At 37.6% G+C, this 15,993-nt stretch overlaps 1 protein-coding gene across 3 annotated transcripts in view; it reads left to right on the top strand.

The window, feature by feature from the left end:
• The first annotated feature begins 13,251 nt into the window (after positions 1-13,251).
• The window catches only part of zmp:0000000896, a 58,924-nt gene continuing 56,182 nt past the window's right edge, over positions 13,252-15,993 (top strand). Inside the window, exon 1 of one of the 3 annotated variants that reach the window (XM_073943834.1) lies at positions 13,252-13,518. Coding sequence is in view for 1 of the 3 variants with exons in the window: in XM_073943833.1 (XP_073799934.1) it covers positions 13,996-14,002 (7 nt within the window). In the remaining 2 variants the exon portion in view is untranslated. Of the gene's footprint in view, positions 13,519-13,565; positions 13,698-13,932; positions 14,003-15,993 lie in introns of those variants that run through there. The other 2 variants (XM_073943835.1, XM_073943833.1) reach the window with 2 other exon arrangements.

Genomic DNA, 15,993 nt, shown 5'->3' with positions numbered 1-15,993 from the left:
ACTATAAGGGAATTATGCAAGTTAAATTGTCCGTGAAGTGTGTGTGTGTGTTAATGAGGGTGTAGGGTTTCCCAGTGATGGGTTGCAGCTGAAAGGGCATTCGCTGCATAAAACATATGCTGGATAACTTAGCGGTACATTCCGCTGTGGTGACCCCAGATTATAAAGAGACTAAGCCGAAAAGAAAATGAATGAGCGATACGAGGCGGTATGACACCATTCCTTCCCGTGCTTACCAGCTGACCATTTACCTTCGTATGGATGGTTTTCTGGCTGTTAGTAGTTTGTCCATGTATGTCGGTGAGAGGAGATGACCCCGACAAATGGGGCTCGATTCTGTTGAAGAACAGCTGCAGAAAGCAGGCAAGACAAAAACAGAAGCCAAAAAAAATTAAATACACAAGTAAATAACAGGGTGAGAATGTGGTAAAAATCAGGCAAGATCTTTTCTTTTTCTGAATTGCTATTTAAATTTGCTGGTTGAGTTTAGGGAAGTGGATGGGCGCTGGTCAATCAGTGCTTTTGAAAATACTATTGGTTGGGTTTAGGGAAGGGGGAGGATGGGTCAGTCGATTGATCAGTCAGTCAGTCTGAAGCGGCCTCTGGTGGATTTCCAAGGGAACAGCAGGCATGAATGGCACTCCCGGGAGAAATGCGGGATCTGAAAAAGTGTACACAGCGGCCTCTAGTGGATTCACAAAAACTAATACTGCAAAAAAAAAAAAAAAAAAACACATACCTTCTGAGGTACGTTTTTAGAACGAGTCTGGGTTGACAATTGTTCACACACCAAACTAAACAATCTGTAGTTTTTGTAGTTAAAAATCAATGGAATGAATAGGGTTCCAATGGGTGTGCCTGCTCTTACATTAAAAAAATAGGTCAGTAGTCACATTTTGCAGATGATAAAGCCTTCTGTTGTGTTCTGACGTGATTTTTTACTTTTGTAGCTGTGAAATAACTTGAATCATTCAGCGATTCATAGTGACTGTTATGTGCTCTAAACCTGCCAGAACTATTTTAACTGTTTACCTGACAATAACCAAAACCCTTGGAGTGATCACCGGCCAATCAGAATCAAGCATTCAACAGACTCAAATAAGATAATAGCACGACTGGGATTTGCAACAAATCAGGCAATCAAAGATGTTCTGTTGGTTAACCATGCTAGAAAGCACCATTTAGAACAGATTTGGGAGTATGAGAAAAAAAGATTAGCTAGTTATAAATTAAGAAAACAAAAACGAAAGACAACAAACTCAAAATAAAACCCCAAAATAAAGAAACCAATCCAAAAAGGAACCAAATAGGACCAATGTGGGAATGTTCTATGCTTGTTGGGGCAGTGTATCCGCCTTATTTTTAGTGTAAGAGCAGGCATGGACATTTGTAAATTGAATTTATTTGGCTTCTGATTTATTCACTTCTTACTCTACAAATAAGCTCATTTTACTGCATGTTAAATCAAACTTTGTAACATGCTGGTGTTAATTATTAAGGCTTCCATCACACAAAATAAGATTAGTATAATTTTACAGTTGTGTATTAAAGTTTAATTAAGTTGCTGGAATTGTGCATTTTTTAACATATGGTACAAGATCTTTTAAACCCAGGTTCATTCTGATTACATACTCCTGTGTACATTTCTGGGGTCCGTTCTTCGTACCTCGCTTAAATGGTCTAAGATGATTTGACAGATCCTGGATCTTTTAATCTTGATCACTGATCTCTCGCTAATTTGGCTCTTTAAACAAGTTTGTGAATCAGATTAGAATGTCTGGATAAACTGATCTGAGATCGCTGCGTGTGTTGTGAAGGACAGATCTATCGATCCTCGAAATCATGATCAGCAATGCAACGATTGGCTGACGGCACAGCAGCGTAATGACATCATCTGATTAATATTCAATTATCCATGTGAGCAAAATTACATCAAATTAGCAGTAAACGGCTTGGTAAATATGACACGCAAAACCTTCCACATTTGTTGTGAGCTGCAGGCTTTCCACTTTCATGTGTCAAGAGTATTCATCATGTATTTCAATGCATATCAGTGTATTTAGTTCTACATTTAGAAAATATTGTCTATATTATAGTAGCCGTTTTTTAATCGTGTAAAGAATAACTGGTTGTTTACAAAAGCATTTTGATATTGGTAAAGGCGTCTGCAACTTTTGTGAAGCATCAAATCACTATTAACTATCAAAACATGTTTATGACTGCATAAATGTATTATTGCTTCAAAAAAGTCACATATTCTGCATTTCTATTATACACAATTTGTACTAAAGCGATCTAATAAGTTCATATCAATAAGTTTTCTCTTTGCACCACCAGGTGGCAGTCTTTGTACTTTCATTTCGATGGTACAGAGTGCATAAGTTTTATTAATATGTATAACTTAATTTATTTTATTAATGACTATAACTTTATAGATATAGTTAAAAAAATATGTACCATTTTCCCAACTGTATATAACTACTACTGTAAGAAAATATCAGAATTCGGAACAAACTTTCTCTATTATCTTTGCTTGAACTGAGCCGATCTAATCCTGTTTATATGAATTGAACCTGCTCCCGATCAGGTTTGACCTAGCAGAACTGTTGCTATGACAACAACTCTCGGATCAGCTTTGAAGAACGAAACGATCCTGGATCGTGTCAAATCGTCAATATCCAAATCCAGCTAATTGAGTAATCCACGTACGAAGAACGGACCCCTGGAGAGCGCCAAATATGTCCCAGGAGCTACGTTTTGTTTTTTTTTTGCAGTTTTTGTTTATTGCAATGCTGCTATAGGGCGCTGTGTACAGATCTCAAATTTCTCTCACGAGTGCCATTCGTGCCTGCTGTTCTCACGTAAATCCACCAGAGGCCGCTGTTGAATTACTGACAAACCGAACGATCTCTCCATCCACCCACTCCCCTAAACCCAACCCACAGTGTTTTCAAAAGCAATCCAGAAAAATAAAAGCCCTCACAGCTGCCTGATTTTACCACATTTTCGGATTTTACCACATTCTCACCCTGTTATTTATTTGTTTATTTTATTTTTTGGCTTTTGTTTTTGCCTTACCTGTTTCTAGAGCCGTTCTTCGCCAGACTTGAACTATGTCATCTCGGTCAACTATGATCCACCCCACAAGTCTGCAGACATACATGGTAAGCCACTGAACAAACTGGTAACAGTTGGAAAGCCGTCCACATGGAGGTAAGCGGTCAGCTGGTAAGCATGAAATGCTCCGGCTTCATACCAACCGGTAGCGTTTGTTTTAAAGAAGAAATGAAGCCATACGTTCCTCTGGCTACATATTTCGCGATCTCCAGAAATGTATATAGGGCTACATTTTCAGAATAAACCCATGTTGAGATCTTTTATCATTTTTAATATTTTGGGTAATATTATTTCAAACTTGTTGGGACATATTAAAAGACAATACACGCTTTTCTCTGTAGTTTCTGAATGCACAACTGTCTGACAACCTTGGCTTTTCATGCCGTCATGTAATGATGAATCATTTATAGTGAGAGTATGACAGAATTCAAGCTTCCACTGAAGTTCACTGCTCATGTTCAGACCTGATCACATGACACAGATGAACTCTCTCTGCACTTACACACATTTTTCCCATAGTTTAGAAAGCATAAATAGGCAGAAGAGAGTATTCAGTAGTACATTAATCATGAAATCCATGCTTTTGCTTACACCAGTATTACAGTGCAAACTTGTCACTGACCAAATCTTGACCTAATCACACAAAAGTCACATATTTACATCCAGATTAAGACACCAATTGTTCCACATGCTACAGTAAAATCTTGCTAAACTTAATACAGAGCCTGGTAAAGTTGAGATTATACTCTTTACAGAGTCTGATAAGCTCCACCTGCACATTTTGTGCATTGTATTTAATCTCAACTTCAGCATAGTACTGCATATTTTTTGTATGCTATCTACCATCTTTACATGATGGTACATTGTAAAAAGGGATTATTTACTTTATTTAAAAAGTCAGTAAACCAGTTGTAACTGTTAAATGTGCTTACATTTTAGAATTATGCATATAATTAATCATTTTAGGCCAGAGTTTACTCATTTTTTAAAGTCAACTAATTGTTTAAAGTCAACGACATTTAAAGAAATAAAAAGATAAAGAAAAGATGATCATAATAAATTACTTTTTTTAAATCTATAAATAAAAAACTTAAAAAAAAACAACTAAAGAAAATAAAAACAGTATAAGGTGTGTATAAAGTTGAAATTATTCGCCCCCCCTGAATTATTTTTTCCCCTAATTTCTGTTTAACAGTGAGCAGATTTTTTTTTAACACATTTCTAATCATAATAGTTTTAATAACTCATCTCTAATAACTGATTTATTTTATCTTTGCCATGATGACAGTAAATAATATTAGACTAGATATTCTTCAAGACACTTCTATACAGCTTAAAGTGACATTTAAAGGCTTAACTAGGTTAATTAGGGTAACTAGGCAGGTTAGGGTAATTAGGCGAGTTATTGTATAATGATGGTTTGTTCTGTAGACTATCAAAAAATATATATAGCTTAAATGGGCTAATAATATTGACTTTAAAATTGGCTTTAAAAAATTAAAACTGCTTTTACTCTAGCTGAAATAAAACAAATAAGACTTTCTCCAGGCGAAAAATTATTATCAGACATACTGTGAAAATTTCCTTGCTCTGTTAAACATAATTTGGGAAATATTTAAAAAAGAAGAAAAATTTAAAGGGGGCGAATAATTCTGACTTCAACTGTATATTATATAGTTATAAATAAAAAATGGTAATACTTTAGGTCACAAGTTGTGCTATTAACTACTGGCTTATTATCTGCCTATTATTAAAATATAAACTGTTCATTAGTACATTGTAAAATAATCCTGGTTGTCTTAAACTTTTAAGCTGAATCAAATTTTACCTTATAAGTATATTCAACGTATATTATGTTAAAATGACTTAAAACTTATAAACTTACAAAATTAGGTTAGAACATGATTTTTTCCCCAAAAATATGTTTATTAGGTTTTGTTTGAACTACAGAGCAAAATACATAAATAAATTAATAAAAAGTAAAAAAGACAAATGATAAAAAATATAAAAATAAATATGTGTATAAATTACATAAATTTAAATAATAACAGTACATAATTAAAAATGAATAAATAATAAGAATAATAATAGATTTAATGTAAAGTCGCCTTTTATAACAATGTTCAGTGCATTTTTGTATCTTGCGTTTCACAGCTTTCCAGTGTAACTGGTTAAACAAATGTGTTAATTGCTGCTAAATTGTAAGACATCTCAGCAATACAAGACACTAACAAGGGTTTTTTGAAAGCTCAAACTTTAAAAAAAAATGTTGCATGGTCCACCTGGTTTAAAAAGTGTTGAAAGGGGGTCCATATTTTATTAAAAATCGTGTAATTTCCCTTTAACAGTGTATGTCAGCTCCTCCAGAGCAAGACTGCTAGTCAGTTTGCTTGTGTTCAGATCCAGATTTACAGAGTATATATGAAATAAACATAATTTGGGAACCAAATGTACATTTTCTTCAATTAATTCAGCAATCATGATAAGAAACTCTTTTCAAAATGTTTGGATCTCTTTGCACCCCCATACACAATGATAAAGGGTAGCCACTTCTTCATCGCATTTTGTACAACTATCAGGAATATTTGGGTTAATGCAGTTTAGCTGGTGTAATATAAGTTCGTAGGAGCCATTTATATTGCAGAAATGTACAACTTGTGTTAGTTAGAACATGATTAATTTAGTTTCAAGAGTTCACCCTTAGCTGACCATTGATAATAAAGCCAGTTTGGCGTGCTGACCCAGGAGAGAGCCCTGAGCTCATAAGATCCTCGAGCCCTGGGCTCCCTCCCATTGCAGGGCGACAGGGGAGTTTGAGCTCAGGTGGATCTCGATGACTTCCCCCTTGCTTATGTAGCTAAGTGTCAGATATGGATGCTGAGAAGAGGTGTACTCAGTGCTTGGCAAAAAATATTTTGGATTAATTGTTTAGGGTGTTTGTTTTTGAACTATGGGAGGAAACCCGAGGACCCGGGGAAAACCCACGCGAGCATGGGGAGTACGAGCAAAACTCAGCACAGAAATGTCGCCTGGTTTGGAAGGGAATTAAACCTGAGGCATTCTTGCTGTGAGGCAACAGCGCTAATCGCTGGCCAGCGGGTCGCACGTTTAAAAAGAAGGGAAGAATGGGTGGGTGGGTGGGTTCTTCAAGATGAAGATATTGAGATGATAATAGTCTGGTTATTTATAGTGAGTTCAGGATCGTCTGATAGGACAATTAGTCATGAGCTAATGCTGAACAGCTGTGAACTATCATAAGCACGTGATCCTCTTGAAATTAGTTTATAAATAAGTTACCATGAACTGAAAACATGTTGTCATGACTAATTGATCATATAATTTTTTAAGTGTAAAGTACAATCTTATCCTGCATCTCTAATCCTACCAAATACCTAAACCCAACTTCTACTTACTATTAATAAACATCTTATTAGGAGAGTATTGAGCTTGTAGTGTTAGTTAAGCCTAGTTCACACTACAGGATTTTAAACATCAGCAGATCGCTGTGCTGTTCACACTACATGACTTGACTTTGTGTCTTTTAGGCCCCGTTTACACTAGTGCGTTTTAGTTTGAAAACGCATAAGTTTTGCTACGGTTACGCCATCCGTCTACACTACGCCGGAGTTCTCGATTGCCGAAAACTGAGCTTTTTGAAAACGCTGGAGAGGCCGTTTTCATTCTAAAACGCTGCTGCTCCGTCTCAGTGTGGATGGGGAAAGACGGAGACATCTGAAAACGGAGGCGGGGCTGCAAACGTTCCCAATCTGATTGGGGCTTTTCCTCAATATTAAGTAGCCCACACACAGTTCAGTCTCGCATCCTCTTCTTGTAAGTTAAGACTTCGCAAGTTTGATCAAGGCTGCAGTCCCCCCCTTCTCAGTTTGATATGGAAAACATACCGAGGACACGCGTCAATCTTCAAAGGGAACAGTGTACTTTATAACTTCATTCACATCACCTTGGCTACGTTGTTTCACTTTCTCAACAATAAAATGTAAACATGATTTAAGGAACTGCCTACTTTCTTTTTAATATTAGCAACTAAACAGACAGCAGAAATGTTGAGGCGTCGTGCTGCATATATGAGCGTCATCTTCACTGTGTGGACATTTATAACAAAACGGAGCCGATAACAACTGCCTCCTTTCAATTTCAGTGAAAATACGAAACACACCCTCTCTTTTGCTGAATATCAGTTTTAATAATCGATAATTATAAAAGTGTAACATACAATAAGTTTATACATTGTAGGAAATAAAGGCAAGCGATCAGTCAATGTACCTGGATTAATCATTAACTTATCTTTGCGCTTAACCAAAACATGTTACCCGTGAACAAGTAACTTAATAGATTCCAATGACCAAAGTCAGGGAATTGGCCTATGTCGTTAGATAAAGACAACAACATGAATGAAATATCACGTTTAGCAAATATAGTGAGATTAGATCCAGCGGGAGATGCTTGATGAGCAGTCCGACAAGCAGAGCTCTCATCTGGGTAGAAATGCTGGAGCGCTTGCCCGAGTGTGTGTGTGCGGTCACGTGATGTGCGTTTTCAGCGTTTTGGTGTGGACGGAGAGCTGTTCAGAAACGCTGGGTAAAACGCTAGTGTGGATGCGGATCGTTTTCATTCTACAACGCCGTTTTAAAACTAAAACGCACTAGTGTAAACGGGGCCTTAATCTCTGTGGTGTTCACACTACGCGACACTCTGTGAATGATCCACAAGAGGGGGGGTCACACACTACATGATCTGACAACAACTCATTCCCCATCAGCTCATTCAAGCTACCAAACCACAGCCAATGAAATGTTGAGGGAGGAGTCGTCAGAAAAAAGCTGAACACTATTGGCTGCTTGTGTGCTGATTACATCACTGACAGCTTTTCAAGCTTTGGAGAAAGCATTTAAAAACATCGTCAAATCAGCTGATTTATCAGCGGATTAATCACTCATCTGCAGGTTCCAGTGGAGAGATACACAGAGAGTTTTTAATTTTTGTAATTTTATAACTCTTTGAAATAAAACTATCAGTGTATTTCTTTCTGACATTGTTATTTTATTTTTATTGCAAAACAGTAAAGAACTGAGCATTTCTGCCTTAAAAATTACCATATTGATCATAATGACTGCATGCATGTCTGATACTTTTCGCTGTGACTTTAAATATAAACAACTTCCTGCTAACATAAACAAAACTTTCTGATGGCAAAAACATCAATTTACTACAGATATATTTCAAAACAGCATATTCTGTGCCGTGAAATAGCTCCTGTTTGAAAGTGAAAATGAAAGCCAAGACCTTTAAGTGTTTTAGTATCTTAACTACATATTTATAGGCTGTATTACCAAAAAAAGATGATATTTTTAGGGTAATGGTGTCATTAAATATGATGCCAGACATTCAAAGCTTAATTTTAATATCTCAATAATAGCTTTGAATGTAAATATGTTGTGACAATATGGCGTTTTTAAATGAAACCGGTCAGAATGAGCAGTATGGTAATCCTAATAGTTACAGAATTCTAGTTCCACTGTTATCTCATGTCTGTGTTAGCGCAGAACGAAGCGAGTGCACCGATGCCCATTCTGACCAATCACAGATGTTTCTGCTGAGCTCCTGAACACACAGCCATTCAGCTCATGCTGATCAGCTCTCTCATTGGCTGCAGCTCGTCACTACATCTGACCACATGTGGGGTTGAGTCGGCCGACTGCTCTGGAATATTTAGCATGCTGAATGTTGGATTTCCGTCTGCGAGGTGTCGGCGACGCGTCAGCGAGCCTCATTGATGCGTTGTTCAGTAGTTCACACATAAAGACTGGCGAGCGCCGAGCACCCGCAGATTTCTTCCCGATCACAGCCCGATCTGTCGGCGAGCTCGTTAACTTCCAAATCGGGCTCAAATCAGGCTTAAAATCCTTTAGTGTGAACTAGGCATTAATGGTTTGATTAACTAAAGCAGGGGTTTTCAAAGTGTGAGGCGCGCCTCCCCAGGGGGCGCCAAAGCATGTCAGGGGAGGCGCGGGAAAAAATATTATATAATAAAAATATAATTATTAAGTTTAATTATTATATGTATTTCTTATTATATTTAAACGTTTTAATTAAACAAAGCTAAAAAAAATTATACGTCAAAAATAAAACCTTTTTACGTGGACAGGACCAGGTGATGAACCACGACCTTTATGTGTGGTTTGTCAAGATATTTTGGCTAATGTCAGCATGAGACCCGCTAAACTTCGACTGTTTTGACTGGGATGGACAGTTCTTGGATCTGTTCTATTCATATTGAACCATCATTCTAGTTTTAAAAACGTTAAATTAAAATACTTGTTATTACTCTGTAAATAATTGCACTTTCATGCAAATGATGATAAAAGTGAGTTAACAGTCTGACATCTGTCTGTGTCTTTATATACACTGTATATATATATATATATATATACAGTATGTGTGTTTGTGTGTGTGTGTGTGTGTGTGTGTGTGTGCGTGTTTAGGAGAAGGAGGGCGCCAATGCATAAGTTGTGTCAAAAGGGAGGCCCACTGTCTTAGACTTTGAAAAACCCTGAACTAAAGAGACCCAAACTAAAGTGTTGTCAAAAAATTTGGTATGAAAAACAAAGCAATATGCTAGTGAAGTGTAATACTGACTCACTCGTGTCTGCGCGTAGCAGAAACTTGAACAAAACTCTTTGAAATCAATGAAATGTTAAAGCTCCTCAAGCCGATGATGTCAGATCCTCTTCAGCTGTCTATAAACGGCACAACAGCAGTCCAATGTGCTGGAAAGGAGTCATAAAGAGTCATTCTTCTGCAGGACAAAGCTGTGATTATGTGTTTGGATCAGATGAACGGGACGCTCGGCTGCCCCTTCGCCACATTCCTCATTGGCAGAACGGCTGGACGTCTCTGGATCTGAGGTTTCAGCGCTGCGCTGGAGACACAAACACAGACTAATGAACGATACGGACACCATTTATAATGCAGTCAAACTCCGGCCTGAACATCTCCAGCACAGCGGCACAATAGGCCTCAGTCAGGGTGGCTCTGTGTTTAATCTGTCAGGAATGAAAACAAGCCTGCGATAAAAGTGCAGAGCGAGATCGCGACAATAGCTCAGCTGATGAAACGCATTTACAAACGCTTTCAGAAGACAAAACTACAGGTTTGAAGGTTGTGAGAAAATGATGTCAGATGGGACTTTTTTATAAAGTGCACGACATTATAAAAACCCAGCTGACTCATTCCTGAATTGTGGTGAGATGAAAGCATTTTCCAATGATTTCCCTCAACTGGAGTTATGTACAACAACTTGTGTCATTTACAGTAAACCGGGTCCATTATTATTGTAAAGACTATTGTTACAGGGAACTTTTGATTCTGTTACTTGCTGTTTTAATTAATTAATTGTTGTTTTCATGGGGTACGCAGTGGGGCAGTAGGTAGAGCTGTCGCCTCACTGCAAGAAGGTCGCTGGTTTGAGCCTCGGCTGAGTTGGTGTTTCAGTGTGGAGTTTGCATGTTCTCCCTGCATTTGCGTGGGTTTCCTCCGGGTGCTCCGGTTTCCCCTACAGTTTAAACACATGCGGTACAGGTGAATTGGGTAAGCTAAATTGGCCGTAGTGCACAAGTGTGAGTGTGTATGGAAGTTTCCCAGAGATGGGTTGCTGCTGGAAGAGCATCCATTGCGTAAAACACATGCTGGATAAGTTGGCGGTTCATTCCGCAAGAGAATGACAGAATGACTCAAACCCGAGGACTCGAGAGGTGAACGGATCAATTCTTTTTTCCAGCTCTAAACACATATGATTGGCCCAACCCAGGCTCATTGTGGAAACGTAGTCCCGCGGACGTTTCTGAAGATCGTGGAATACGTCCCGGCGGGCACGTACGGCTGCAGTTTTTGTGGAACGCTAGAGGCCGTTGTTGCGTGCTTTTTCGCACCTCAGACGCCTCTTGCGAGCACGGTTCGCGCCCGCGCTGTTCTCGCGTGAACCCGCCGGAGGCCGCTGTCCGACTGACCGGGTGATTGACTGCACGACCGGCCAATCGGCGGACTCGCCCTCCTCCTTCCCTGAACCCAACCAATTTTACCAATCAACCCGCCCGCCCTCGCTTCCCTAAACCCGAGCAATAGTTCACAAAAGCTGTCAAAAAAAGTAAAAGCCCTGATTTTCTTTTTATTTCACCGCGTTTTCGGATTTCGCCGCGTTCTCGCCCTGTCACGAAACTCGTTCACTTAATTTTTGGGATTCTGTTTTCGTCTTACCTGATTGCTGGAACTGCTCTTCCCCAGACTCGAAGCCGGTCGCCGTGGTCGACCCCTCTCTGCATCTTGAGCCTGCCGACGTACACGCTGAGCTGAGTGGACAAACGGGTTGGAGCGCGAAGGCAAGCGCAAAACGGAACATCGTCACATCTCGTCATCGCCCCGCAGCGTTCGCTTGAAAAAAATAAACGCGGTCGTACGTACCCCCGGGACGTATTCCGCTGTCTCCAGAAACGTCCACGGGACTACGTTTTCAGAATAAGATTGTGTTGGATTGGCCCCTGATGAACGAATGACTCAGACTTGATAGAGGACTCAACAAAAAAACAAACAAACAAGTAAACACTTTGTAAACACACAAAAAAAAAATGAAAATTAGACTTAATTATTTGATAATAATGGTGGAGACAGCCAAAAAAAGCTATAGTTTGAGTCTTTAAATAACCTATTGTTAACTGTAGATAACATTAACTAACAAAAAGTTAGTTAAAGATGTCCTAAGACAAGAATGGGTATTGTTTCTTAGGTTTTAAGACAACTATTATGAAAGGTGTCAATCCATTCCAAAAGCTGACTAGTGTAAAAAAGTATCTCAGTGATATAAATAAAATAGAGAAACAGATCTTACATTTTATATACAGTGGCTTACTTATTGCATTTGTGTTACTTTAAGAAATTGTTTTCAAATACATTTTAATGTAGTTTTTAATGCTTAAAGTGTCATGAATGTGATAAAAGGGCATTCATACATTATAATATAATAGGGTATATGCCGAAGCATGCTAATAGGACTTTTAATTTGCCAGTTACTGGGTTAATCGTTTCCGACGAATTGTAGCTATGCCAATACAAAATTATCACGTTTAAGGTCTGTTTTCTTTAAAAATCAGCGATCTTCACTTGCTGAGTGATATCCGATATAAAGTGGGTCTCAGATTGTACAAGAAGCACTGCATTAAATTACATTTCCCCCCGCCATGTCTTTATAATATGAGCAATTATTTTACCCCAGTATATTCAATGGAGCTTCTGCGCTAGCCTGCCGATTCTAACGGGCGCGTGTGAGCAAACGGCTTTTTGTCTCGTTTTACGCTTGAGCAACTAAATGAATGCCAAAGTCTATTTAACTGGATGTATTTTAATGACATTACAACATCAATTCTGTAAAAGGAACCGTATAAAAATGGAAAGAAATTCACAATAACAGGTCACTGGAAGTGTATCAGTATGGGAAACACATTAGCTCGGCATATACCCCATTAAAATCATAATTTAGGCAGTATTAGTGTATTATATTTGTATTATATTAGTGTATTATATTGTATTATATTAGTGTATTATATTAACTGATAAACTTTAATAAATACTGTAGTACTGTATACTTTAGATTTTACTACAGTAAACTGGTGTATTGTAGTATAGTTTTAGAAAACTACAGTGGGTCATTTGTTTATATTAGTTGTTCAGGTATTAACTTAATATTGTATATATATATATATATATATATATATATATATATATATATATATATATATATATATATATATATATATATATATATTACTTTAGGAGTTAAATAATGCGTAAATACAATGATTAAACTAGTTTGATATTTTGAGAGGTTCAAATAATTATAAAAAACATTTATTTTGACATGCAGTTGCTGTATTTGTTTTATTCATTGGTAAGCTAATAGTTTTTTTTACCATTAACATTTATATAACCATTAACACCGAAACATCCTTTACCATTAGACATTTTAGAAGTTTAATATGTCTGTTTTATAAAATTTATACTATATAAAATTGTTTACTTTAATTTTAGGTTGAACTATTGCAAACAGAAAACTTCCGGAACCCTGAATTTGAGCGCGAAAATTCCGTTATCAACGGTTTATGCGTCCACAACGCATTGAATTTTTTCTTTCGGTTAATAAAGTGAAGCATCCGCGTAAATGAAAGTTATTTAACAGTTTATTTCTGTCAAACCACGTCTTTGTGTGCGAAATAGGGCATATATTTGGCGAATATTAAGTTTCCTGCAGCAGTGAACTGATGGTCAGAGATTTTCTGGCGGTGCGGGTTGTAGGGTGTCGAGTCTCCCTCCAGTGGATCATACAGTAATAAGGTAAAGTCTGCCTTTCTCTATTTAACCTTCCCGGAATGTGGCTAATCACACCGGATTCTAGTTAAATATTAACACGAGCATTACCACACTGTTTTCACCGTGACTTTCATATTTTGTTGCATGACTCGAGCATTATGTGATCCGTTATTACTCTTATGGAAGCAGACAATATATATATGGTATGTTCTGAAATAATAATACATGTATTTAAGTAGTTTATAAAGCGTATTAAGGTAAACTTTAGTATTTGTTCAAGGGAGAGAGACGAATGCAAACAATCATACCAATAAAGTTGATTTCTGAGACAGACTCACGAGAGAGAGAGAGAGAGAGAGAGAGAGAGAGAGAGAGAGAGAGAGAGAGAGAGAGAGTCGAGGCTCCTATAAAACATGGCTTTCTCACCTGCTCTGCTTTGTGTTTGTCTGAAGTGTCGCCGTGTTTATTTTCTCCTCATTTCTTGATCATCTGCTGTGGACCATGAGCGGTAAGACATTTAACTTTCAGTGGATCATTTCCTCAGCCTCATCAGCTGCTCGATGAACCGAGTCATTTATTCAGAATGACGAATCAAAAGATCCGGTGATCGATCATTATAATCAAAAACACCTGCAGTCTTCTAACTGAAAGAGTAAATGTGTATTTAATCGTCCAGGACATCGTCATGATTGTGCATGCTGTCGTGTTTTACTGCTTTTACTGTATTGAGAGCTTTTCTTTGGGCAACTAACTGTGTCAGTGGATATAAACAATGTTTACACATTAGCTTTAAGCCATACTTCACTGAAAGAAAAAGTATGCACTGTAGAGTGAATTATGAAATATAAAGGCTTTATGATTATTATTATGTGTAATACTTACAGTAATCTCTTATTTAAATATCTGCTGTAAAAACTATAGAAAGTGTCACAGTAGATTGTAATGGTTTACACAAGAAATACACTAAAACCATTAGAGACTATCACAATTAAATGATAAAACCAGTGCATTTTACTCATTTATAATGTGTTTTTGGTACATATACCAGTATGATTTATTGGGTTTAACATGTCATCAATAGAAAGTACAAATAAATAGTTTAAATAAAATAAAAATACTAGCAGGGACCCATTTGAAAACAATAGAGTTTACATTAAAACCAAAATAAATTCTATTATAACCTTGACAAAACTGTTGTAAGTTAGTTCTTTGTTAGCGTAATGTTTTCTATTGTTTTTTTTTTTTCAGCAGGGAACTTGACTGAATTTCTTTTAGCCAGAACTGCGTTAATCATATTAATGTAGTCTGTTTAGTTGTGGAAGTGTATGTGTTTATGCCAGCGTGCAGTTAGTTTAGTGTGTTTATGCTAGCGTGCAGTGGTGTGTGTTGTACTCGTCTCTGGATTCCTTCACTATGAGACATCCATTGAGATTCCAGCATGTGTTTGGACCTGCCTGACCTGAACACACACACATATACATACACACACACACACACTAACCTCTCTCAGATGCCCCTAATACTCATCCTTTCTCCATAGTCCTGCTCAAACAGGGTGTTTATAGACACACACATACACATGCATAACAGTCAAGCCCGAAATTATTCATACCCCTGGGGTACGAATAATTTCGGGCTTGACTTTATACAGTAATTCACATGTAGATGCACACACACACATACATACACACACACACACACACACACACACACACACACACACACACACACACACACACACACACATACACACACACACACACACAAACTCTTTCACACACTCCTAATACTCACCTTTCTCCACATACTTGCTTATACAGTGTTTACACACACACACACACACACACACAAACATACACAAAAATCCATAAACATACAAACTCATGTACAAACACTCAAACACACACTTAAACACAGAAATAAACATGCAGACATACACACGCATACTGTACAAACACACTCACACAGAAATAAACAGGCAGGCACACAAACACACACACAAACTTACAGAAATAAACACACATACACAGAAATAAACACGCAGACACAAACACACACACACACACACACACACACACATACCTTACAAAAACACACACACAGAAAATAAACACACTTGTACACACAAACATACAGTACAAACACACACACACACAGAAATAAACATGCAGCCACACACACACACACACACACACACAGAAATAAACACACAGACACACTGAAGTAAACATGCAGACACAAAAACACACATACACAAAAATAAACATTCAGACACACACACAAACACACACACACACAGAAATAAGCATGAAGACACATGCACACACACACACACACACACATACACCGAAATAAGCACACACACACAAACACACAACCATAAACACACATACACACACACAGAAGTAAACACGCAGACACACAAACACACATACACAGAAATAAACACACAGACACACTAAAGTAAACATGCAGACACACAAACACACATACACAAAA

Source organism: Danio rerio, chromosome 3 (genome assembly GCF_049306965.1).
Source record: "Danio rerio strain Tuebingen ecotype United States chromosome 3, GRCz12tu, whole genome shotgun sequence".
Lineage (NCBI taxonomy): Eukaryota > Metazoa > Chordata > Actinopteri > Cypriniformes > Danionidae > Danio > Danio rerio.
The sequence above is the reverse complement of the archived record's forward strand: the minus strand, read 5'-3'. Positions and strand labels throughout refer to the sequence as shown.